Source organism: Synchiropus splendidus, chromosome 13 (assembly GCF_027744825.2).
Source record: "Synchiropus splendidus isolate RoL2022-P1 chromosome 13, RoL_Sspl_1.0, whole genome shotgun sequence".
Lineage (NCBI taxonomy): Eukaryota > Metazoa > Chordata > Actinopteri > Syngnathiformes > Callionymidae > Synchiropus > Synchiropus splendidus.
Genome location: NC_071346.1, coordinates 8,831,949 through 8,855,007, shown reverse-complemented (window position 1 = coordinate 8,855,007; position 23,059 = coordinate 8,831,949). Strand labels below are relative to the sequence as shown.

Here is a 23,059-nt window from a genome sequence, read left to right as displayed (position 1 = left end):
CCGCAAAAGGAGACGAGGACGCACTTCGAGGGACAATTGGAACACTTTATGCCTTGATCGACTTTATTGCATAACACTTATAGCTTTGAAAGGTAAATAAACGAATGAGCGAATTAAAATAAAATAATATAAAGATTAAAAGCTCACTGATGTCCACAAGGTTTGCTTTACTGTGAGCGAGAGACCACACCAGCTGTTTTACTGTGGGAGGAAACTGGAGTATTGAAAATGGAATACAGTGACTTTATACAAAACCACAATTACATGCATAGAAATTGTATTTATTTGATTGTTTTCGCATGATATCCCTGAGGCAAACTCCACAGACTGATTTGTGTCTTTGAAAATCACATTTTGGTGGCAAATATCAAAAAACCAAAGGGGTAAAAATTGTACGGGAAGTTAAAAAAAATACACACATAAATTACATTATACAATAACTACAGTAAAATAATGTTATTACAGCAACAAACCATGAGTGTGTGACAGTAGTGCTAAAATATTACTGTACATGGAATCACCATAGATTATTCCCACATTATGAAAAGTTCACATCTGTTTTGCATAAGATCAGAGGAAGACACAGTATATTCATTCCAACACACATTTGCGCAAACATGCACATATGGGCTTCATTAACATGTCATTTTCATTCGTCCTGTATTGGACAATCTAGAGTTGCACCAGCATGTCATTTACTGACTCACAGTACATGTTGGGAGTGTTTTTCACACAGGCTATAATTTCCAGTTAAAAAACTGACAGTTTGCTTGGACAAATTGGTCCACGGTGGTTATTTATCTGCGTTCACTTCTTGGTGTTTGTGAAAGCAGAACTTGATGTCTTCCGCCTGCTCGGGTTCATCCAGCAGGTTGAGCATCTCCCTGATGACGACCTGAAGGGCTGTTCCGAGATCCAGGCTGCTGAAGTGTTTCCCGAGAGGCGGCACGTGTATGAAGGCCGCACGGCCGTGTCCAAGGAACAGAGAGGAGTAGTAGGTGTAGTCACATAGGTATCTGTTGAACATACATCTGTTAGCACACTGACCAGAGCTGTGCACTGTTTTCTGAAGTCACAAAGTTAGAATCAAAGTGCAAACAAAACACCAGCTTTACCTTACACACCACGGTGTCCGCTCACAGGTTCATTCACTCTCCAGTGGAACCAAAAAAATGGAGCCTAAAATTAACAGCAGCATTGCTGCGCCTGGACTTTAATATGTTTCTAACAAAGCCCGTGATTTAATAAAGTTCCTACAAGGCGTCCAGAAATAATAATTAGCTTCCTCAGTTTTACGAGGTGTAATGTTAGTGACATTCAGAGAGCAGACCTGCACCAAAACCTAACACTGAGCCCATTATACGCACACCTGAGCTTCCTGTCTATTTTCCACTTACACCTCCAAAGAATCAAGATTTACGCGAGTTCCATTCAAGAGAGTAATCTTGTCCCAGATGTTGCTAAAGCAGTGCCTTTAATTCTTTTCGAGATTGCAGGACGGTTGAGGCTACGGAATGAAACACTGGAGACAAACCTTCCAGCGTCTTTGGATACGGTCACTGGGAGGCCAGGGTGGGATTCTCTGACCCTCCTGCACACCGCCTCCATGTCCAGGACAGAATCGAGGCAGTGAGGGCCATTCTCCACGCAACACTGGGAGTCTGGCGAGAACCTGCAGTTGTCTGGACGTTTGTAGCCTTCATTGCGGCCGCATTGCTCCAGGGTGATTGCCGTCGCAAGTCCAGAGACGCCGACGTGGATCACTAACTGCAGAATCACAGACAGACAAAAAGCTGAGTCAGCATGAGAAGCGTGTTTTAGATGAGACTAGATATTGTGGAAGACCTGTGGCTGGTGCTGCTGCCATAGGGCTGGAATAAGACTCTGTACTGCCCGGTATTCAACAGGCACCTCACAAATGTGAAGATCAGTGGAGTCCCCCAGGCCCAGTCGCTCAAGCTCCTGTGAACAGCAAACAAAACAGGCCTGTTGCAATACTCCACAGCAGCCTCACTCTCAAGACCACATTTCCACGCACTTGGTTTTTGTCTTGGAATCGACTGTGATGCTATTTACATCTATTTTTTAAAGGCTGGAGACATGGTGTTCACCACAAAAAGAGATCCATTTGCAGGCACACACTGACAGCAAGAAATACATGAAATAATTCAAGAAAAACTTGACAAATGGACTGACGCTTCAATTATGTGGATTCTGCTGGACTTGGACTTGGTCTTGACAGGATCTCTGCATTAAAAATAGGTTCCTCCTCCATAAGCATTGGCAAAATCCGTACATAAAAGGTTGAGCTTTATAACTGGACAGTACGCTTGAAGTGATGGTAAAAATTGTGACACTATTATTATCATTACAGTTATTTTACTGTTGTGTGGCATCTGATCTCCACTGGCTATTGAATTACCCCACTACCATGTCTGTATTTACTGCTGTGTACTGTTGGGTGTCACTTTTAAATATTTGGTGTTTGACTTTGCTTTTATATGAAGCACTTTGTGACCATTGTGAGCCTGAAATGTAATATATTAAAATTATATTTTACTGTTATTATTATTGTATTTGGATTAAATTCCGACAGCATAACCACCCCCCAAAAGCAGGTAACACAGCAGTAACACATCAAAGCTCAGTTGAGCTCAGAAAAGCATCTTCCAAAGCCCTTCAAAAAAAAAGCTCAGTATTTACCTGAACTGCCACCCAGCTGGAGTTGACCGCATGCTCTCCGAAGGGCTCAAACCCTGCGGGTCAAACAGGAGGCCGGAGTGAACTGGCTGCAGTTATTAGCAGGTGGAGGTGTCTGTATAAGATGCTGGCGCTTTTATTGAAGGTCTAAAGGTGAATCTGGTTAATAATTGATCTGACAAAGACTTGATGTTTTAGTTCATTCAATCCAGTTCAGCTAAACTAAATATCTAACTATTGTTCCCACGACTGACAGATCTATGTCCCCCAGATGTCTCCAGTTATTCACAAATGTTTTCCCCCAGAATAACTTCACATGAAATCAACAACAGACTACAACAGAGCTGCTCCAGCCAAACACATCAGTGTGTTTGTAAAGCAGCTCTGGCACTCACCTGTGACGACCACCTTCTTCCTGCTTGCCATGTTCCCTCAGTATTTTCTATATTCTTCAGAAGAAGCCTGCTGTACGTCTACTGCTGTAGTATCCCTTCCTCCTCCTCCGCCCCCCTTCTCTTCCTCTTCGTCGTCTTCAGTCACGCTTAAAATAATGTGCCCACAGCGCCACCTTTTGGCCTGGAGCGTGACTAGCAAAGTATTAGCAACACATTTTATGCGAAAAAAATAACTCCATTGTAATGTTTTAGTTTTAGTTTCCAAGTGAATTCAAAGTATCTTAAATCTCCTCACAATTATCACCAGATTTCAGGTATCTTATTCATGATATCATTTCTGTTCTCCACACCTTCCAATGCATCTGCCTCTTTCCTGTTTTCACAAAATTAATTATGTTATATTAATTTATATGCGCTACACCACACGTCTGTCTACTGCGGCATCACATCATTGCATCTTCCTATGACCAAACTAATGAAGGCCATAGAGACATTTCAGAGATATGTTTGGACCCACGCGATTCAGCGTGGCGCTGGTGTTATAAAAAGAAAAACACTGATTCAGGTTATAGATCCAGGCAGCTGATAATAAACCGAGCGAACCTCCTCCCCTCACTGAGGACCGTTCCAAAGCCCCCATGAGTGAACATCTGACCCCCGGCCATCTGTTCCGGTGGAGCTGCTCTGTGGTTTCACCAAACAGCCTCCGCCTGTGAGCATGAGCTTGTGTAAGGGCGTGTCTGAAAACATGTGTGCCCGGTTTGCTGCTCCCAGGAGAGAGGAACCCAAAGCAACAACAAAACCTCAGAGTTTAGCCGGCGACCGTCCTGAAGACAGAGCGAGCGAGGAGCGTTCTACAAGATACTTTTTTTTTCAGTGCGTGCCGTGGTCCACACCCCTGGGTTGTGAAATGACTCACGCGCTCTGGACACTGCACCTAATGTGGCTTCAACCTGGCACACTAGAGGAAATATGCTCTCCAGAGGGCGGAGGTAGAACATGTGACAGGTTTAACCTGTGTCTGCTCCGCTTCACACTCCTTAAATTAGAGAGTCGGCATCCACTCATGTCTCTGAGCCGCACACACATTTCATAAACACCTCCAACAAGCTGCACTGCAGCTCCTCTCTCACGGCACCGAATCCCTCTCCTCCTCAACCCATTCACCTTTTCGCTTCTCCTGCGTCACTTGCTATGTCAGTGTTGCCATGGTTACTAATGATGCCCTTGCAGCTCCGTGGTGCTGATGCAGACAAGCCTTGTTGAGGAGGAGCCTTTGTATCCACTAGAAACCATTGTTATAATAAAATATATTTATGATTCTAGTGAAATATTATATTTATCGCTGTGCATTTTTTTCATTTAATCTTTGAAGCATTACATCTTCATGACTACTGTATATTACTGCATTTACAATCGAGACTAATTTAGAAATAGAAATCTATATCTCTACGCTTATTAATTCATTATTGGCTTTTATTTATTAATGTAAAACTTGAGAGCCACTGTGAAGCCAGAGGACACATTGCTTAGATTCAAGTCGAATTTGATGGATTTGATTCCAGTTGCAGCTGTTTTCCCTTCTCTCCGGGTCAGGGAAAGTCTTACCCAACACTTGTGTTCTTTCACGGATACAATCGGTTGGAGCTTGTCTTTTCCACTTGAGCTGAAGTGCCTGTGTAGTCGGGAACATGTCAGCGAGGCCTGTTCCTCTGCTCTCCCCGCCCAGTCTCTTCTGGCGTCCCGGAGCTTTTTCATTCTATGACATCAAACCACAATGCATTGCACTGTTTGTAGTTTACCTACGAGTCTCCATGGCAACACAGGCTGTCTCGGCCCCTTATTCAAATGGAGCCGGAAACCAACGTCATTTTGGGCCAATCTCAGCGCTCTGAAGTGACATAATGGAATTTTTGGGGCTAGAAAGCGAGTGAGGTCTGGTGCTGCGCATAGCAGTCGTGCCATAAGGGAGAGAGGAGACGCTCAGGCCCGGGGCCCGTCGCCTCCGTTCGACAGAGAGACCCAAGAAGGAAGCGGTTCTCAGGAAGAAGGCTCGTCTGATTTTCTCGCGCTTGGATTTGACGGAAGCGAAAGTGAATGCGTCGCTCCTCGCTCCCTCATGTGAGGGTGTAGCATGGAAACCGCGGTCCACTCTCCCACCTCCATCTACACGCGCAGCACCATGATGAAGAAGGAGATCAACCTCAACCTGAGCGACCAGACCTCCGAGCTGAAGCCGAACCCAGAGGGGCTCCTCAACTCCCCGGACTTGGGGATCCTCAAACTCGCGTCTCCTGACTTGGAGCGCCTCATCATCCAGTCCAACCCAGCGCCGCAGTTCCTCTTCCCGAAGTCCGCCAGCGACGAGCAGGAGTTCGCGGAGGGGTTCGTTAAAGCGCTGGAGGATCTCCACAAGCAGAACCAGCTGACAGAGGCGGGCTGCGTGTCTGTGGACCGACTGGAGCTGCTCGGTTCCGCCAACCAGGTGGGATCCGCCGGGCTTCAGACGACTGACCTCCCGGTGTACACCACCTTAAACGGCTATGCTGCCAGCCCGCTGGGAGGGACCGCCACCATCAACTACCCCACGGACACCGTCCCTTTCCCGCCGCCTCCGCCGCCCCTCAGCGGGCAGCAGCAGGCGGCAGCCGCCGCGGCTCTCACGCGACTCCAGACGGCCGGGATGGTGAAGGACGAGCCGCAGACAGTCCCCGACATGCAGAGCTTCGGTGACAGTCCGCCTCTATCCCCCATCGACATGGACAACCAAGAGCGCATCAAGGCGGAGAGGAAGAAGCTGCGCAACAGGATAGCCGCCTCCAAATGTCGGAAGCGGAAACTGGAGCGGATCTCTCGGTTGGAGGACAAGGTGAAGAGCCTGAAGACCCAGAACACCGAGCTGGCGTCCACGGCCAGCGTCCTCAGAGAGCAAGTCGCCCAGCTCAAGCAGAAGGTGATGAACCATGTCAGCAGTGGATGTCAGCTTCTACCAAACCAGGTCCAAGCTTACTAACGTGTCAGAGACTTCAAGAACTGGAGAAGTATTCTTCAACCCTGCCATGTATTTTCAAAGCCATGTAGCAACCTGCTATCCATGAACTGTCCAGGATAGCGCCTAAGCTGGACAACCTAATACTGGGATGCCTCTGAAGTGCTGCCATCCTTTATGTATTACCAAGCCTTACTTGTTTACAAGCACTTAGCAATGACAAATATATATATATTTTATTTACTGAAAACATTTCCTACTTTTAAGTGTTGTCTTACATATTTTTGTTGCGATGAAACAGAAACACTGCATGTCTTCTAGCCTTTATGTACAGTTAAAATTGTATTTTCCAAGCGTCAAAGTTACATGAATGTATGTGCCTACATTTATTAAAATTCACTACAGTATCGCAGATTGTGTCCCAGTCTGGAAAATGTATGATGATAAAATCCCGAATGGCAGAAGAATGGAAGCTGAATCAAACCATAGATGGTAAAACAGTCTTGAGGACAGAAGAGTATTATTGAAGTGTTGCGCCCTCTGCTGGAGACTTCGGCAAACTACTGCAAGATAATGCAAGGACGCCTTTTTTTCGCCGTTAAAATAAAGAGAAGATTCAATGAAACATGACATTGAGTTTCACTTATATGGTAAACATTTCTCACGCGCAACCCACGATTACGCATATATATAGCGTTCACATTTACAGTGGTTTTCGACGGATGATGATTATACCAAAAATACTTTTAGGATTGGGCCATCCGCATATGTGGATATTAAGTTTACTAACCAATGTCAAGTGATGCTCACCTCTCCAAAGACCTGAGGTAACTTCACCCTTGACTTGATTTGAAAGAACACACTCAAACACCACAAGGCAGCTGCAAGTACGCAAGTGCAAAGATTAATATGTAACTATTAAACTTTTATGTTCACTATATGCCACACCTACCGCATAGTTTGGGTGTCGAAAGCTCTAATTTGAACAGAGGCAATGGAATCTTACCTATGTTCCAAATGCAGCTGCTGTTAAAGCCAGTGCAAATAGCATTTATCTCACTTGTTTATACCCAGACAACAAATGTACTTTGTTTAAACATTTTGGAATAAAAATTATAATAATATATTTGGGTTTTTAAACTGAATTTAACATTTTTTTGTTTAGGTGTGCCTGTTTATAGTGCCATTTTCATTAAATGAAAGTCCTATGACAAATGTTTTCTGTAATCAACCGCCATTTTGACTTGACGTCACTTCCACGCGACTGCCGAGTAAATCATCAGAATAAAATAAACTGGCATTAAGAATTCAGAACGTATATGGTTTTTGTTATGGGAATTATCCAACAGCTATTCTTTAAACATCTACAGATAAATATTTAGGGAAGGAAAAAAATGTCGCGTGTCGTCACTTCCGGTATTTCCATAGCAACCATTATGAGCTAGTCGTCGTCCACAAAACACACCATTTTCCTTTGATATTCACCAGCATTCATTTATATGAAACTTGACACCACACTAGCTATAGCATCGTTGTCTCGGGATTTATTCAGGGCGTTGACATCCACAAAGCATTGACATCGACACATATTTTGGTTAGTATTTCATTTATTGTTCCCTCATTTATCGTAAATCTGGCATTACAGTATTACAGCACAATTCACACATCTAAGACCTGACGGGCAGACAACTCCTATACAAGAGTTAGACAGGGGAGTTAGGAGGACGGATCAGCGTGGCTCTAAGTAGTGACAGGACGCAATAAATAAAGAATAAAAAGCATATGAAGCACTCAGTTTCACAACAGGTAAAATGAAACACCAGCAAACCGTTTCTTGATGAGGCAGCTGAACTGGTAAGTGCTCTCTTTGGCTTACAATGTGATCTCTTTGGGAATGACTTTGAATCCTTTAGCACACGAAATACTACAGAGTTCCGATGTTTAATACAAAGAGCTGGTGCGACCTGTGGATCGCTTAGACACAAAACTAATATTTGAGATCAAGTCGCCGAAAGAAGCTGCCTGTGCACCAACAGACTTTGGAATGTTCACTTATTCGTTCAACCTTCAACTGTAAACACAAGACACTTTCAGTTTCAAATTGGGAAAATATGTGAATACTAGAGAACAATTTCATAGAAAACAGAGAGCACACTCGATACGAAAATCCTCCGGCAACAGTCAAAATTAAAGAGCAATCATCACTAAAAGGCTGCATCCACATTGATCTGCTGAACCTTTGGGTTTAAACTGCATACACGTACAGGAAGTTGTATTCTTTTGCAGAACTGCAAAGATTGATGTTGGGTTGACACTCATGATCATGAGACATGCCACTTGAACAGGGCAGCGGCAGTTTAAATAGCAACAGCAACAGCTAGTTGGAATAAAACAACTCCGGATGATAATCCCTGTTAATGTGCTGAGCTCAATCCCATACTAACTGACCCTGATGAATGACTCACTGAAGTGTCACATGCTCCACTCAAAACATTTGTCTATGTTCCTCTCTTGTTTATCAAATGGATCATGACTTCTCTAAAAGTGAAGCAAAGTTTAAGATGTCTACTTAATGCAGTTCCTCAAACATCTGCTGATCAACAATGGTAGTGTTTTATGCATGTCCAATTTACACACTCCAGCCAGGACATGGAGCCAGCCTGTGTGGATGCAACCAGATAAAATGAAGAGACGTTTCAAGCCTTACAAACTGAAGTCACGTGGATGTAGGTTTACAGTCTCTAACGTAAACAAGCACGGATATATTCTCAACATTTAGGAAATGCATTTCAAGGCTTAACCATCAAAACACTTGGTTTAAAAAGCAAAATCCAGCATGTGACTTTTTGGACGCAGTCTACAGGTTATGAGGTCGTACTGGATGCTAGTGAGATCTCCATAGAAAATAAGGAAAACGGCACAACACTGTAACCTGTCACTCTCCCTCAAACCGTTGGACAGAAACTTGACTGAACTCAGACTAGTAGAACACAACCAACCATAGAGACAACTTTAAATTCAACAACATGCATCTTTGACTAAAGCACAATCTTATAAATCATCATTGTTATATATTAATTTATATAGATTTCAATATGCATCGTAAACTGCATACATTGTGACTTTAAAACATTTATACATTGTTTATCCATTATTGTTCTGCATTTTTTTAAATAAATATTGTCAATAAAAACTAAAAGCATTACTGAGAAAATCAGTTTTTAAAAAAAACTGGAGTAATTCAATCAACACTCTCATAAAAGCAGGAATTAAAAAATAAAATGAAATAAAAATTAAAAAATCTGAAAGGCGGCCAACATTAACTGATAAAAGAAATTGATATGGATTACTAAGACAGACTGTCTATTCATTAAAGAAAGGTCTAACCCCCGTGAGAAACTAAACACTGAAATGGAACGTAGAATCACATGCTCATGCGCAACAAATTAAAAACAGCATCTCTATGCACAGCAACAAACAACTCAGTGTGTCAACATGAAATGGAGCCTAAAGCTTCTCAAGTGAAACGCTGAATTCAATGTGGACTGGGGCTTGTAAAGTTGGACTATTTTCTTGCAAGAACACTGCAAATAAGTTTGATTATCTTCTGATTCCTGGGTTAAGAAAGAGACTTGGTCTGAGAATGAGGTGACAATATTCAGAGGAAGGACAGCTGTCTGAAGTCGACATGAGGATTAGATATTGGGAGCAGCCGCTTTGTGCCTTCGTGACGGCAGTGTTTGTGTTCAACAAGCATGTGTTTGTTCACATTGCGACAAACAGATCAGAGAAAAAAACATAAAAAAAGAAAGAAAAAAAAAGAAATAGGAGGAAGCATGTACTTGAGAAGAGCGGACAGTGAGTGGACGGCTGTGTTTAACAAGCACAATCTTGATGGGACCGCTGTGGCTGCTCGGTGAGCTGTGGTCCTTGTTTGGCTCCGGTGACTGAGGGATCGTTGTTGTCCAGACTCTCGGACATTCTCTCGCAGATTATGTCCACCAGCCGCTCGAACGTCTGCTTCACGTTGATGTTGTCTTTAGCACTCGCTTCAAAGTGTTCAAAACCTGTCGGGAGAAGGGGGAGAGGAGCGTTTGTGTTGCAGTTAAAGGAGCCCTCACGTGACTTCAGTACAGTACACAGTTCACTGCTGAACTCATTTGTCAGGTGAGGGCATTTCTGCCAGCTACTGCAGTGATGAGGAACAGTTAGAATGAGCTGAAATGTTTGCTTTTAACAAGACAAAACCTTGCTGACTACATAAGACACTCAATTTGATAAGACTGCACTCAGCCACAAATGAAACTTCATCAAAAAAGAGGAAATTAAGAAAAGAACAACCATTAACTGCACACTAGTCGCTGCACTTCCACATGCACTGAACACATGCTGCCATCTCAAGCACAAGTGTCAGACTAAAATGTCACTACGAATGCAACCCTCAGAATTCTAAATAAACTGTGACACACCAACAGTCCATGGTTATGATTCTGCTGAACCCATCAAATAGATCCAAAGCACATGAGCAAAGAAACTCAAGAGTTTGGCTCTAACCAGCTTAGCATCAAAATAAAACAACATCAGATCAGGTGACGAGCAGATGCAAATAAAAGAACACAAACAAGTTTGTGAGATTAACAAAAATGTTGTGTCATTCAAACCAAACTTACCCAGCTGTTCTGACAGCTGTCGCCCTCTTTCCGTAGCCACCACTCGCTCATCCTCCATGTCACATTTGTTTCCCACTAACAAGACCTGGGCATTGTCCCACGAGTACGTTTTAATCTGTGTCGACCTGTTGGTGAAAACAAGGGACAGATAATGGATTGACTAAATCCCCTTTAGTTCTTTAGCTTACAGGATGGTTGTAGTCGGTGAAACAGTGACATATCTTCCTGTGCTCAAGAGAGCCTTATATAGCTTGACAGGGACAATGCATGGACCTCACAAAGCGCTACAATCTAGGAACCATTTTGTAACATGTAAGGCTGTGATCTATGTTCAAGAGTCGTGAATAATTCTGTGTCACAAGGTTTGGATCTGAACAGTAATTCAGTAAGATCAAGCCATTAATGTAAATTCATTGGCCTTGTGATTTCTATCATAAAGATGAATGTTTTTATTAATACATTTTTGGTTCATACTGTAATACTTTCATTATTTTCTGGGAAAATCAGCAGAGTCAACAATGTGCCACTGAAGTTGGCATAAAGACATTAGTTTTTGCCTCATATGCTGTGGTTTTGAAGACAAACACACATCCCTTCTGTTCAAATACTTGTACATGTCCACCATAACTCAAATAAGTTGCTAAACTATATAATGGTCCCTAGTAAAGCTATAGCACCAATCTCTACATACAACGTTAAGAAAAAGTCAGGAGACATTATGGCAGAGCATTAAGACAGGGTGGTTCACCAGCCATCCGAAACGTTTGCTCTCACCAGTCTTGCACAGCATTGAAGGAGTCCTCATTTGTGATGTCATACATGAGTATGAAGCCCATCGCTCCTCTATAGTAGGCTGTTGTGATTGTCCTGTAGCGCTCCTGGCCAGCAGTGTCCTACAAAAACACACATCATTTAGTTTGTGTGGGCTTCTGAGCAGTTAGTAGTGTCCCAGGTCATGCCTGGCCTCACAGCTACCTGAGCTGAGTAGAGAACATCAAATATTAAACCGGTGTTGAAGCAGGACTCTAAACTACATTTTTTTTCCAAAGTAAGAGTACTAGATCGGCAGGCAGAATGCAAAGGTTCTAGTTTAAATCAGCCTTGCAGTTTATTATATACTGAAGAGAGTAGTGGCAGGTCAATGTTGATATATGTTAAGAACATTTCAGCACTGCAGTTGTGTGGCAGGTGGAGTGTGTGTGTGTGTGTGTGTGGTGCGTGGAGTCAGTGAAAGAGGCCTCTCTTAAAAAAAAAAACAAAAAAAAAAAAACACACACACAAGCGCTTGCACTTAGTCCCACACTGCAGTGTTACGTTTGTGTAATTACAGCCCCTTGTGTGGCGCTCCTCTTGCTAAGAACACTTCAAGGGTATTGGCATTACACAGCAGATGAAGTCATTGTTGGAATTGAAGGGGTGATTTTAAACAGATGGCAATGATCAAAGGCAGCGATAAGATATGTTTTATTCAGAGATGAATCTGCCCTGGGAAACACATCTGCATGCATCCCAGCTCTCCGGTCCTCACCCAGATCTGCAGTTTTATCCTCTTGTCGTTCCTGTAGATTGTCTTCACCTTGAAGTCGATGCCTACTGTGCTCACGAATGCTGGCGTGAATGAGTCATCTGCATAGCGAAAAAGGAAGGAGGTCTTTCCTACACTGCTGTTGCCAATGATGAGGATTTTAAACATGTAGTCAAAGTTTTGGTCCGATGACTCCTTCTGTCCATATGTAGCATTCGCAGACGCCATCTAGACAAGGAGAAACAGAAGAATGAACAATAGTACATATAATCGAGCATCACTTTGCTTACAGCGACAAACGGAGCGCTAGTTACACCTTCTTATTCAGCACCAAGTGCTGGGGCAAGCACAAACTAAGGCTTGATGTCCATGGTGTTTGAGAAATGACATTTATGAAAGGAATTGCGTATCAGTTCCTTCATTATTTCAATTTTTCACATGCAACTGACTGACCGGTTCGTGGACAGAAATGACTGGAAAAATGAAATCGTGGTCACATGACTCAAGCTTCTTCATTATCAGATACCGCACGAAGGTTGTGCTTATGATCAGTGAATTTGAACACAATTATGTGAGTGCACAGAACAGCTGTATTCTAATGTTCTTTCCAGATTGAACAGGATAATTCCAGGTAAAAGAATTACAGCATATCTGTCCACTCTGTCAATGTATGTGAAATAACTTGCGTGCACCTGCTAAGACAGGATGGGGCACAAAACAATTAGGTAGAGGCCACCGCTTTCGTAGGACATTAAATATTCATTACATTATTGAGGGCAGCCCTCTCCCCTGCTGGACTCAAGTAAGACTCTGTCTCAGACCAACTGTGACTGAAGAGGCGAGGAAAGACTAAGAAGAATGTCTGCTGAAAACGATAAATTTCTACTACACATAATTTAAGATGTATTTTATTAATGCAAACTTAATACAGTGTTGAACAGGGATTTAATACGGATTTAAAACGATTTTCTGGCATAAGTGTGGGAAGGTTTATTCTACATGTTAACCAAGCTGCACAGCATCGCAGCATAATACATGATTGTAACATGGTACTGCAAACGAGGCAGATAACACGGAGCCGATATTGTCATATCAGTGTCACATCGTTCGATCATATTTGACTTGGGACAGATCGGGTCACCAGACTGACGTGACGTGCCTCCCTGCGAACTCATTCGGGAGGAATATTTAAAGATGTAAACCGTTTAGCCAAGAGGCTGATTCAACAGCAGCAGCCAATAACAAAAGACGGCCTGGAGTGTTTCCACTTAATGTCAATAATACTGGTAGGACGAGGACTGCTCTCACAAGATGAAGGGGGCGGAAGTACCAGGGCTTAGCGAGCTAAGCATCAGCTCAGCCGCGCCTGCTCAGAGATGCATTCGATTGGGCTGGGTATGTCGCACAAACGAACCAAGCAGATGCTTAAAAAGCAGACTACAGAGCACACGGGATGCGGGGAACCGTTGAAGAATATAGCGGTTTCTGGAACCAGCGTCCTCATGACGTCGACGCAGGGATAGCAGAGGTTAGCTCGGTTAGTATCGGTGCGGACAGTGATGCAAAAGCAGAATACAAAACACAAACACACGATACAAAAACGCAAGTCCAGCCAAAATATCGCGGTGTGGCATTACTAGGACCAACACATCCTGAATATTCGGTGATAAACAGAAGCGCTTTACAGGAGTGGCAGTGCTAGCAACGCATCCCAGCTATGTCAAATGAAGGTTACTCTTCCCCAATTAACCCTCTTATTGCGACAATACTCGAGCGAAAATAACCGAGAACGTTCTAACTGTCCACTCGCTGCTTTTGGCACGGAAATATCAAACGGGTTTTACCGTTAAAAGTGTGTTTCCTCGGCCTCGCTGCTGCGGCTAACACACTGTCCAGCTATGCACCTGCAGTCGCCCGTGCGCTTCTTGATTGACGGCTTCGGCGTAAGCGAGTGCACACGCGATGTAAGAATGATTGGCAGTGATCCTCGCCAACCAGAGGGAGGCAGCTGGTCGCATCACCCCGCCCACTTACTGTTATTTGAGGTGTGTCTCTTTATTTGGATTTTAAACGGTATTTAAGGTTAAGTTTAGACATTTATTTTAGTGTGAACAAATATCTGTCCCTCTCTTTTCTTTCTGTGCACTTTAAAGAACCACCAAAACATGTAAAAAAAACAAACAAAAAACAACTATAAATTAAAATGGTTCGTTCAAGTTGGAACGTTCCACCTGGATCTCTTAAATTTCTGCCACACACTAGATTTAGACATTATTTTAAAATTTTAATTAATACATTATATTGTCCTTTCCACCCCCCAAAAAACTGTAACTACGCATTTTCTTTTGTAATTTCATCTCATATTTATTTATTTTATCTCATATTTATTTATTTTTGGACATATAGTTTTTGTTTTTGGAAACCGGAGGCCTCAGACCGAAATTTCGTTGCCATAATATCGTGATATGTTAATGTGCAATGACAATGAAGAAAGTCTTCCCATATATATGTTCAGTTACTATCTTTAAACTACATAATATGCTGACGCTGAGATTCAATATCAGCAAGATTTTTACTATGTCAAAGCACATACGTACAATCATGTTTTCATACTATTATAGTTGTTTGATAACGTTTAATACTATCAGTCATTCAAGAGTGTATTTTGTTACAGACGCACAAGACGATGCAGAGGTTTTTCTTTCTTTATTATTGAGGCATACAGTTCTAGTTGGACAGAAGGCTAACACACCTGCAGTTAAACAGCAGAGATCGGATTGTCATAGCTGAAGTAATAGTTGTTAACCCTTATTTTTGAAGACATGAATACCGATAGTGGATGACTGTCGAGGTCAGGTGAATATTTTGTAAATAAGACGTCTCAGATGAAACAAAGGGAGACATGGAAGAAGCTGCAGGGATCCAAATCATGGAACTCTGTCACAAAACCATAGAGAAGAAACATGAAATGTTGTGTAAGTGCAGACACAAACTGTGACAAGGAAATAATCCGAGTAATGTCAAGAATCATTCTCATTTTTGCATTAAACATAAGAACTAACCCTTGACTGGAAAACAATCCCATTATTTTGACAGATAATACAGCAACAATAAATAAAATGTACATGAAGCACTGTGAGGAAAATGTACAAGATAGAACACACCCAGAGACTGAGTCTTTGCATGTTGTGCTGGTCAAGCAGTTCAAAAATAGTCCTTAGTTCGAAGGCAGTCTTATTTGAGTGTCTTGTGCTGTTAATGGCTACAAAATAAAAGATTGCACATGTTTAACTCCAGCATGTCAGTGAACACAACACATCCAAAAAAAAAATCTCCGTTTAAGAATAAGGCATCAAAATAATATCTTAGTTGGTTTACAGACAAACACGATTGTTTCATGTAATAAAGTTAGTTTCTCCACCGGCTGAATTTTTATTTTGGAAATATTCTCTCTATGATTGAAATCTTGCCGCTAAAGTCATGCATCACAAAACCTCATCACTTATATTTACAGTCACTTATTTAGAAAAAAAAAATCAGCTCCAACCTCAAAGACCTGCAGAATTCCAGGCCGGGGAATTCGACTTCACATCCAGGCCATTATTCAACAGAAAAACAGCAAAACAGTCACATTAAACATGTTTTAACTGTACTGGAAGTGCAGAACTATAAAAGTACCATACAAAGTGCTTTGGTTTTTTTTTTTTTGTTTTTAGCAAAAAAAAAGTCAACACAGTAAATCACCCACGCAAACTCAAACCACCGTTTTAAGACATTTTCAGTTACTGTATGAACAGGAGTTATAAAATTGCTAGGAACAGAGACAGAAACGTCAGATTGGCACGCGGGTGCTACAATCAACCAACTTTGTCAGTCACTGATGGAAAGTAGCCAGTGGCAAAATGGAAATTACAGTACAGGGTGTGTCATGCTTGCTTGGCACTTGTTTTGTCATCGACTTATGTCCCTGTGGAGAGAAAACTATTGATCTGTGACGGATGAAACATGTCTGTCATAGGAAACGGTCTCTTGAAATCCTTTTAACAGCTACAGTGATCCTGAAAATTTGCATGACCCTGACCTTATTAGTCCACAAGCAATTTCGGTTTCACAGAGCATTTAGCCATTCAGACAGATAGGAGAGTGCTTTTTGTCATTTAATGTTTCATTCATGTCTTTGCTGGCTGCTTTACAGTTTTATAAGAGAAGCTTTAGAGGAGCTAACATTTCGCATCAAGCCCTTAGAAATCCAAATAAGAACCCTCAAGGAACAAAACCTAGATCTAAACAGATAATAATCAAAAGCATACGTGGAAGCTGGGTGATATTTCTTTTGTACGAAAGCACTTAAATTGGGCATAAAACGTCGGTGCAAGTTCCATTTCCAAACGCTAGATGGCGACATGTACTCAACGCGCATCACTGGCTGTTGGTACTACGGCGGTTCCGATTGTATAGTTAAAGAAGAACAGGAGAAAAAATAAGATTAGAATAAAATAGTAAAGAGGTGCTACATGTACATCAATATTTTCTTTTTGCAGGTGTCCTACTTTTATATTTGATGGTTTACAGAGACTAAAATAAATAAGCAAATAAAACAAAACTCAATTCTTATCACTGACTGATTTGGCAAAGCGGACTCACCGGGCTTCCTTCACTCTCCTGACAAGTGCATATGTGAATGTTCTCAGTCATACAGGTCAACTTAGGTCCAAGGGCTCTCTTTAACTCTTAGACGAAACTTAGAAAGAGGAAGACAGTTCTTTGTCATACATGTAATGGGTTCTTCGAGAGTCTCTGCCGAACATCCTTGGTGCATCTCATTGAAGGACAAACACAAAGGTCTGGTCAGGAACTTCTCTCTGCGACCAGGATGTTTCTCAAAGTCTCTCCTTCCTCTTCAGTGCAACAAGTGCTGTGTAACATTGCAGACTTTTTTAGCTCCTCCCACACCTACACCCTCCACTGAGGCTTGTACCGCCGCGTCTGCAGAGGCATAGGTGGCGGTGTTTGGAGATGAAGGGTGTGACAGTGTATGAGGCACAGAAATTAAGTGAAATAAATGAAAAAAGTAAAGGCCAAAAATAAGAATTGATGGACGCTATGTGCCAAGTCTCAAGTGCGTAGCACCAGAAACACCTTCATGGTCTCCTTCTTCGTCCCCCGCTAATCTTTTATCTGAGTCTAAGGAAAATGTTCTGGTGGCATCACCGGAGACGATTTTGGGCAGCAGATGGATCGGTGCCGACGAAGCATCGTATCCACTGTCAGGATCCACTCTGGAATGTTCAGATGCTGGACTAGTGCTACATCTCTCAGCGGGGGGACTTTCTGTGTCCGACTCTCCTTCCTCTTCCAACGTCAGCTCGAACTGGAACTTGTCTGTGGAGAGTCCCGATGCTTCCCCGGCAAGGCCGCCCTCCTCCTGGTCTTTGAGATTGGGTGATGGGCTGTGAGGGATCATGCTCTGGTACCACTCTCTGTTATCCTCCAGGGTGTCAAGGATCTCTTGTGCATCTGGGTGAACAAGGTCGGCCCAGGTCTCCCAGAGGGGATGGACGATGTAGTCAATGAAGCCCACCTGAAGAGAAGGGAAGATAAGACGGCGTCAGAAGAAAATCCTTCACACACATTTTTTATTTCATTTCAATTCAAAAGTCAATTGTGGGCCACACAATAAATGATTGTGGGTTAAATGTGGCCCCCGGGCCTTGAGTTTGACACATGATCTAGCACATCTACACCAGAGGACAGGGATAGCAAAAATTTTATAGGAAAGTATCTTCATTTGTGAAGTCATTTTGGACAAAGTACCCCAAAGTATGTGTACAGATTCAATTTAGATTCACTATATATCAAAACATTCATACATGAAAAAGTGAGGTGTTGTTGTTGAGGGGTCATAAGGTTGTATGGTTGTATGGTAAGAACAAGAAACATGATCAGAACTCATTACCTGGTTCTTCTCTATGGAGGCGTTGTGCTTGTCACACATGGGACTGATCTCCATGCCCTTGTCTCTCTCGCGGTCACCTTGGGTGAAGAACTCCACCATGATGCGGTCCGTCCACTTCCGGTACAGCTCCAGTGGCTTGGTGGGGTTACTTAAGTCCGCACAGTGAACCATGTTCTGGAGGACCTGCAGGAGATCAAAAGAAGTGAATGCTACCAAACATGACAGTGATTCACTTAAACAAATGTTTAAAAAACAGTGTGGGTGACTGTGAATGACCAGCGGAGGGTTTTACCTGTATGCGGTCTGAGTAGTTGTCCAATAGAAGAACTCCTAAACTCGTGACTTTCTTGGTCTCCACCATCGTCTTCAGATCCGCCAGCAGGTTCATGTGTTTGGACATATCCGTGGCTAGCACCTGCACAGTCCGAGGTAAGATTTGGAGAAAAATCCGGCCGAGATTTGGTCGTGCACCGAGGGGTTCTTACCATGTCGATCACCATTTTACGCAGTGACTGTCTCTGTTTTTTGCTGAGGTTTTGGAAGATGTCACAGTTGTCCTCCTGCAGGAGCTTAAAGCCGACGGCCAAGTGATGATTCTCCAACACCGACGAGTCATTATACATCAGGGCCAGCTCTGAGTCTAAAAATAAAACAGGAGAACATATGTTACTCAAGTGCCTTTTTTCCAATCCATAACAGATGACCAAAAAAACTCACTGGTGTTGATGAGAAACTGATTGGAAACACCGGGATGGTCCACGTCATGGATGGCACTGGCGAACAGCGCAGCAAGGATCTCCAGGTCGGTGAACACAGCCTTGAACCGACACAAAGACATGAGGTCAGCTCACCATCTTAAGAAGTCAGGAACAGCAGTTGGACCAGGCGTCACCTCGAGCGCCGGCGTGGACAGCAGGACGTGTGTGGACTGGACCACGTCGGCTGCATGGATGTTGTTGTGATAAGCCACGTCAGCATGATAGTGATCCTCCAGTGTCATCATGAAGGTGATGAAGGTGTCGGCTGGTATCTTGAAAGACTTGAGAAGGTCACGCTCCTTCAGAGGAAGACAGACCATGATTAACCGTTCCAAATAAACTTGGGAGTGACGTGGTGCGGTTACCTGGAAGATGGTGTACATGGTGACCGTCAGCGGCCGGCTTCCAGAATATTCAGAGATCTTAAAGATGTCGATGCCCCATCTGTTTATGTCCTCTAACTCCTGCCGGAGAACGGACGCATCATTAGGCTCCCAGAACATAAAAACATCTGCTGCAATAAAACGCCGTCATCGCACCCTGGCGAGGAGACCTTCCTGACTGGCGGTGACTCCAAAGCGAGGGATGGTGGAGGGTGCGAGACTTGGACTGTGAGTGGCCTTCTTGACTCCGCTGATTTGAGACATGGGCCGCTTTTTCTTGTCCTTCTCCTTCGCTGGTGTAGACAGGATGTCCATGTCATGCTGTTTCTCTGTTGGACGAAAGAGACGAGGTGAGTTCACGGCCATTTTACTTGTAGGAGTCACAGCAAGCCAGGCGCTTTACCCAAGAAGGTGCTGGAGATGAACTCGGAGACTTGGTTCCCTGAACGGCTGGTTTCTGAAAGTTGGGTGAGCTCTCGGTTCAGCATCCTCTTGAACTGGAGAGACAGCACATTCACTTACACTTGGACCGACTAAAGATCTACTGTTGTCAGACTGGAAAAAACAATCTCCACAAAATTATCATTACTACAGCAATAAGGACTGATACTTGTTAGAAACTTTTTTTTTTAAGTGATCCATTCATGCTTCCGACAAAGCTCAACAGCAGCGCCATTCAAACCAGCAACATGTGAGCAGAAGTGTGCCCTCCCACTGCACTCCTTACCTGAATGAACATCCACGACACAGTGATGAAATAACTCACTTCTGGCATTTCAGCGCAAAAATGAGCAGCGGTGCTAAAATTAAACTGAGTTCCTAGTGATCCCGATGAGTTCTGCCTAAACGGACAGCAGGAACACGTTGTGCTCTCATGCTGCAGGACGGTCCACGAGTGCCCGTGCGATGGAACAGCTCAAACTGATGAAGAGGAATGAGAATCAAAGGTCCACATCAGGAAGATCGAGGGGGTCCACAGCTGAATGCTGTCAGATGTGAGGATGCGAAGCGCTCAGTCTCCCTTCGACTCTCCCTCATTCACTCAGTTACTGCTTTCTCCAGTGTGTGTGTAAACATTGTCTACTCTAATCCACGCCTCCCTCCAAAAATGTCTAAGAATAGCGGCCAACTGGAAGCCTCCTAGTGCAGAGGATGGGGGAGACGCTGGGTCCTCATTGGCCGGCCGATACACAAAGTGGGCAGGGCCGAGCGTGTTGGGGGTGGAGGCTGACAGACACACCATGTGCACCAAGTTTGAAGAGAATATGAAGAAAACGCTTTGAATGAATGGGGTGGGGGTTCATTCATAGAGCCAAAAATAAAAAGAGTACATCATGTACCACTATGATGTGGGACTTGGACCATTATGGGAACCTGAAAAAAAAAGATGCTGAGGGAGCCTTGGGGCAGACTTCCTGTCTTACTAATTTTGAACACAAACAGGAACCCTAAAATAGCTCCACAATATATGATGCTGACCAGTATAATTACACAAACGGACACACAGAGTATTGTATTTATTTCACAATGAATCAGGTCTCACTAAGGGGTTGGACAGCCTTCCTTTCTTTTAAAATCCCTCCCGATTTGTTAGGAACTCAGCAAGGTGAAGACAAGGACAATTCATGGTTGAGACAGACTGAAGAAATAAACACCTATTCAACCTTAAAGTCATAATCCACCTCTCACAGAGCACTTGTAAACACCCACCATAGGACACGTTCCAGCAATACTCTTCATTACTGTAACTCCTACACTTGTAGAGAAGTGTTTTCTGCGTCTAAAATCACATATAACTTCCCGTATTCCAGCCTAAGTCTATAAGTAAGAGGCTTCCTGAATGGAAAAGTGATTTATGATGCTTCATCTTTGGAATGTTGCCTTGCAGAAGCCTGCAACCGGTGCGAACACAGGAAATGTTTTAGTCAGTTTTGATGACTTATCTGATGAATGCCTGCCCTGTTCACAGAATGAATCCCAGTCTTGAGTCTGTTAAACGTGGAAAAATGCTGAGTAAGCACTATCTATTTGAACGTCAATATATAAAATGTTTTCTTAAAGCGCAACCTCGCCCCGCACTAAAAAGTGTGGCGTAGAAATAACAACATTCATCTGAATTCATGTGGACATCCGTCAGCAGCCCAGATGTGTTTTGTGGGCGACGCTTTCAAGGACATAATTGAGCTCAACCTTCAGGTCAATGAGACTGGCTCTCGCCAGCCATGTGCCTGCCATTGTGTCCAAGTGCCAACATTGATAATTGTTCCCCAAAGACTTCAGCTCATCGACTGATCTGCAGTAGTACGGGGGGTTCGCCGCCCACGAATCTCCGCCCGCAGCCACGTGAGCGCTTTACGGCGTCGCTAACCAGGCAGGATCCAACAAGAGGCAATTTTAATGTCAGAAACTCGCGAGTGTATATGTGACATGCAGGGGTGTGTTTGTAAGAGGAGCACGTGTCTGCTGCGTGGGCGGGATAATCACGGAAGCACATGAGAGCAGAGCAGGGCCCTGAGCAAAGGAGGAGGGGATGCAAGTGAGGACGATGGATGGGGGGATGCCGTTTCATTTTCACCACTCACTACCTCATTCACATTTTTCTGCACATGAGTGGGGGGATGGGAGAGTCTCCTTTGCATCTGCAAGCATTATACCATCCCGCTCATTCATAGAGTCTTCAGTCAGCGGAGAATGAGACTCGCTTCATAATTCCGCTGACGGACCAGCGAGCTCTCGCTTCCATTTAGGCTCCAAGAAAACCGAGAGGAGGAGCCGTCATTTACTTGCGTACTAACAGGAGAGTCCTGAACTTTGATATTCCACGCCTATTAATGGTCATTTCTTATGTGGAAATGTCAAGTTGTTGACTTACTATATATGATTTTAAAGTGGTGTAACAGTATTTTAAAAGATAAATATTACATGCAATAGCGTGGTATCTGCACTGACTACCTTTTAATTTAGCTGAGCTGAATGTAGCATCAATGCTAAAATCCTGTTTGCTATACTGACTGATGAAAAATAAAAAACGTAAACTCCATATAGGGAAATGAGATTAAAAAACCCACAAAACCTACAGTAATACTGTTTTTTTTAAATGAAGTAGTTTAAAATTAATTATGAAACAGAAGAGAATGTAGATTTTAGTAGATGAAATAAATATCTATATAAAAACATAATAAAAATGAATGCAATTTTGAATTCATATTTGAATGGCAATTGTATATTATATTAGGTGAATGCCCCCCAATAAAAAACATGTTTTACTCTTTCTTTCTTGAGCATTGATATGGAAACCCAAATAGTAGTATAATTCAGATCACTAGAGTTGGAGTTAAACAAATTATAATGATCCAAACATAGGTCACACGTTGCATGTTCATGCCACAGTACCTTGTTTGAGGCCATTTCGCTGACGGAGTGTCGAGTCTTCAGGGTCTCCAGTTGCTCCAGACACCAGTCGAGTTCGTCCAGAGTCTCTATGGCCAGCTGCTGGTGAGGCTCCTCTGTGAGGAACAAATTTGAGCGTTATGACCCCCGGAACAACCAGTGATGCACTCATATAATGATAATAATACGATGAGTCCTTTATGATAGCGACCTGCGAGACTGGGCTTGCACATCGATGGAGGATTACTGCCCGAGGAGCGGGTCCTGGAGAGAGAAACAAAACTCACGGTGAG

The 23,059-nt window shown here is 43.2% G+C and overlaps 4 protein-coding genes across 11 annotated transcripts in view; 1 reads left to right on the top strand and 3 right to left on the bottom strand.

Moving 5' to 3' along the window:
* Positions 1-134: 134 nt before the first annotated feature.
* Positions 135-7,225, bottom strand: LOC128769283 (pyroglutamyl-peptidase 1-like). Of its 4 annotated transcripts, none has more exons than XM_053882862.1 (6): positions 7,037-7,225; positions 6,895-6,965; positions 2,704-2,756; positions 1,846-1,962; positions 1,535-1,767; positions 135-1,016 (listed from the first exon to the last, which is right to left on the bottom strand). In XM_053882862.1, the coding sequence occupies exons 1-6, from the start codon at positions 7,039-7,041 to the stop codon at positions 794-796; spliced, it is 702 nt and encodes a 233-aa protein (XP_053738837.1). In that variant the 5' UTR covers positions 7,042-7,225; the 3' UTR covers positions 135-793. The 4 variants fall into 4 exon arrangements, with proteins under 4 accessions (XP_053738837.1, XP_053738839.1, XP_053738840.1 ...); XM_053882864.1 differs by having other exon boundaries at positions 136-1,016; positions 3,096-6,965; positions 7,037-7,053; XM_053882865.1 differs by lacking the exon at positions 7,037-7,225 and adding an exon at positions 3,096-4,854 and having other exon boundaries at positions 136-1,016; positions 6,895-6,976.
* On the top strand, positions 4,971-7,339 carry LOC128769282 (transcription factor JunD-like). The gene has a single exon (XM_053882861.1). It carries the CDS (start codon positions 5,230-5,232, stop codon positions 6,106-6,108), a length of 879 nt encoding a protein of 292 aa, XP_053738836.1. The 5' UTR covers positions 4,971-5,229; the 3' UTR covers positions 6,109-7,339.
* A 317-nt stretch (positions 7,340-7,656) lies between these two features.
* LOC128769927 (ras-related protein Rab-3A) lies at positions 7,657-14,266 on the bottom strand. Its single transcript, XM_053884020.1, has 5 exons — positions 14,124-14,266; positions 12,283-12,507; positions 11,529-11,647; positions 10,755-10,879; positions 7,657-10,151 (listed from the first exon to the last, which is right to left on the bottom strand). The coding sequence occupies exons 2-5, from the start codon at positions 12,505-12,507 to the stop codon at positions 9,961-9,963; spliced, it is 660 nt and encodes a 219-aa protein (XP_053739995.1). The 5' UTR covers positions 14,124-14,266; the 3' UTR covers positions 7,657-9,960.
* A 1,475-nt stretch (positions 14,267-15,741) lies between these two features.
* Positions 15,742-23,059, bottom strand: part of pde4ca (phosphodiesterase 4C, cAMP-specific a) — a 43,955-nt gene continuing 36,637 nt past the window's right edge. For all 5 annotated transcript variants that reach the window (XM_053884013.1, XM_053884014.1, XM_053884015.1 and 2 more), the window contains 11 exons: positions 22,978-23,030; positions 22,770-22,882; positions 19,780-19,873; positions 19,533-19,705; positions 19,359-19,457; positions 19,128-19,292; positions 18,953-19,052; positions 18,721-18,875; positions 18,528-18,650; positions 18,236-18,418; positions 15,742-17,860 (listed from right to left, as the gene is read on the bottom strand). In XM_053884013.1, the coding sequence (XP_053739988.1) occupies positions 17,381-17,860; positions 18,236-18,418; positions 18,528-18,650; positions 18,721-18,875; positions 18,953-19,052; positions 19,128-19,292; positions 19,359-19,457; positions 19,533-19,705; positions 19,780-19,873; positions 22,770-22,882; positions 22,978-23,030 (1,738 nt within the window). In that variant the 3' untranslated portion in view covers positions 15,742-17,380. The remainder of the gene's footprint in view (positions 17,861-18,235; positions 18,419-18,527; positions 18,651-18,720; positions 18,876-18,952; positions 19,053-19,127; positions 19,293-19,358; positions 19,458-19,532; positions 19,706-19,779; positions 19,874-22,769; positions 22,883-22,977; positions 23,031-23,059) is intronic.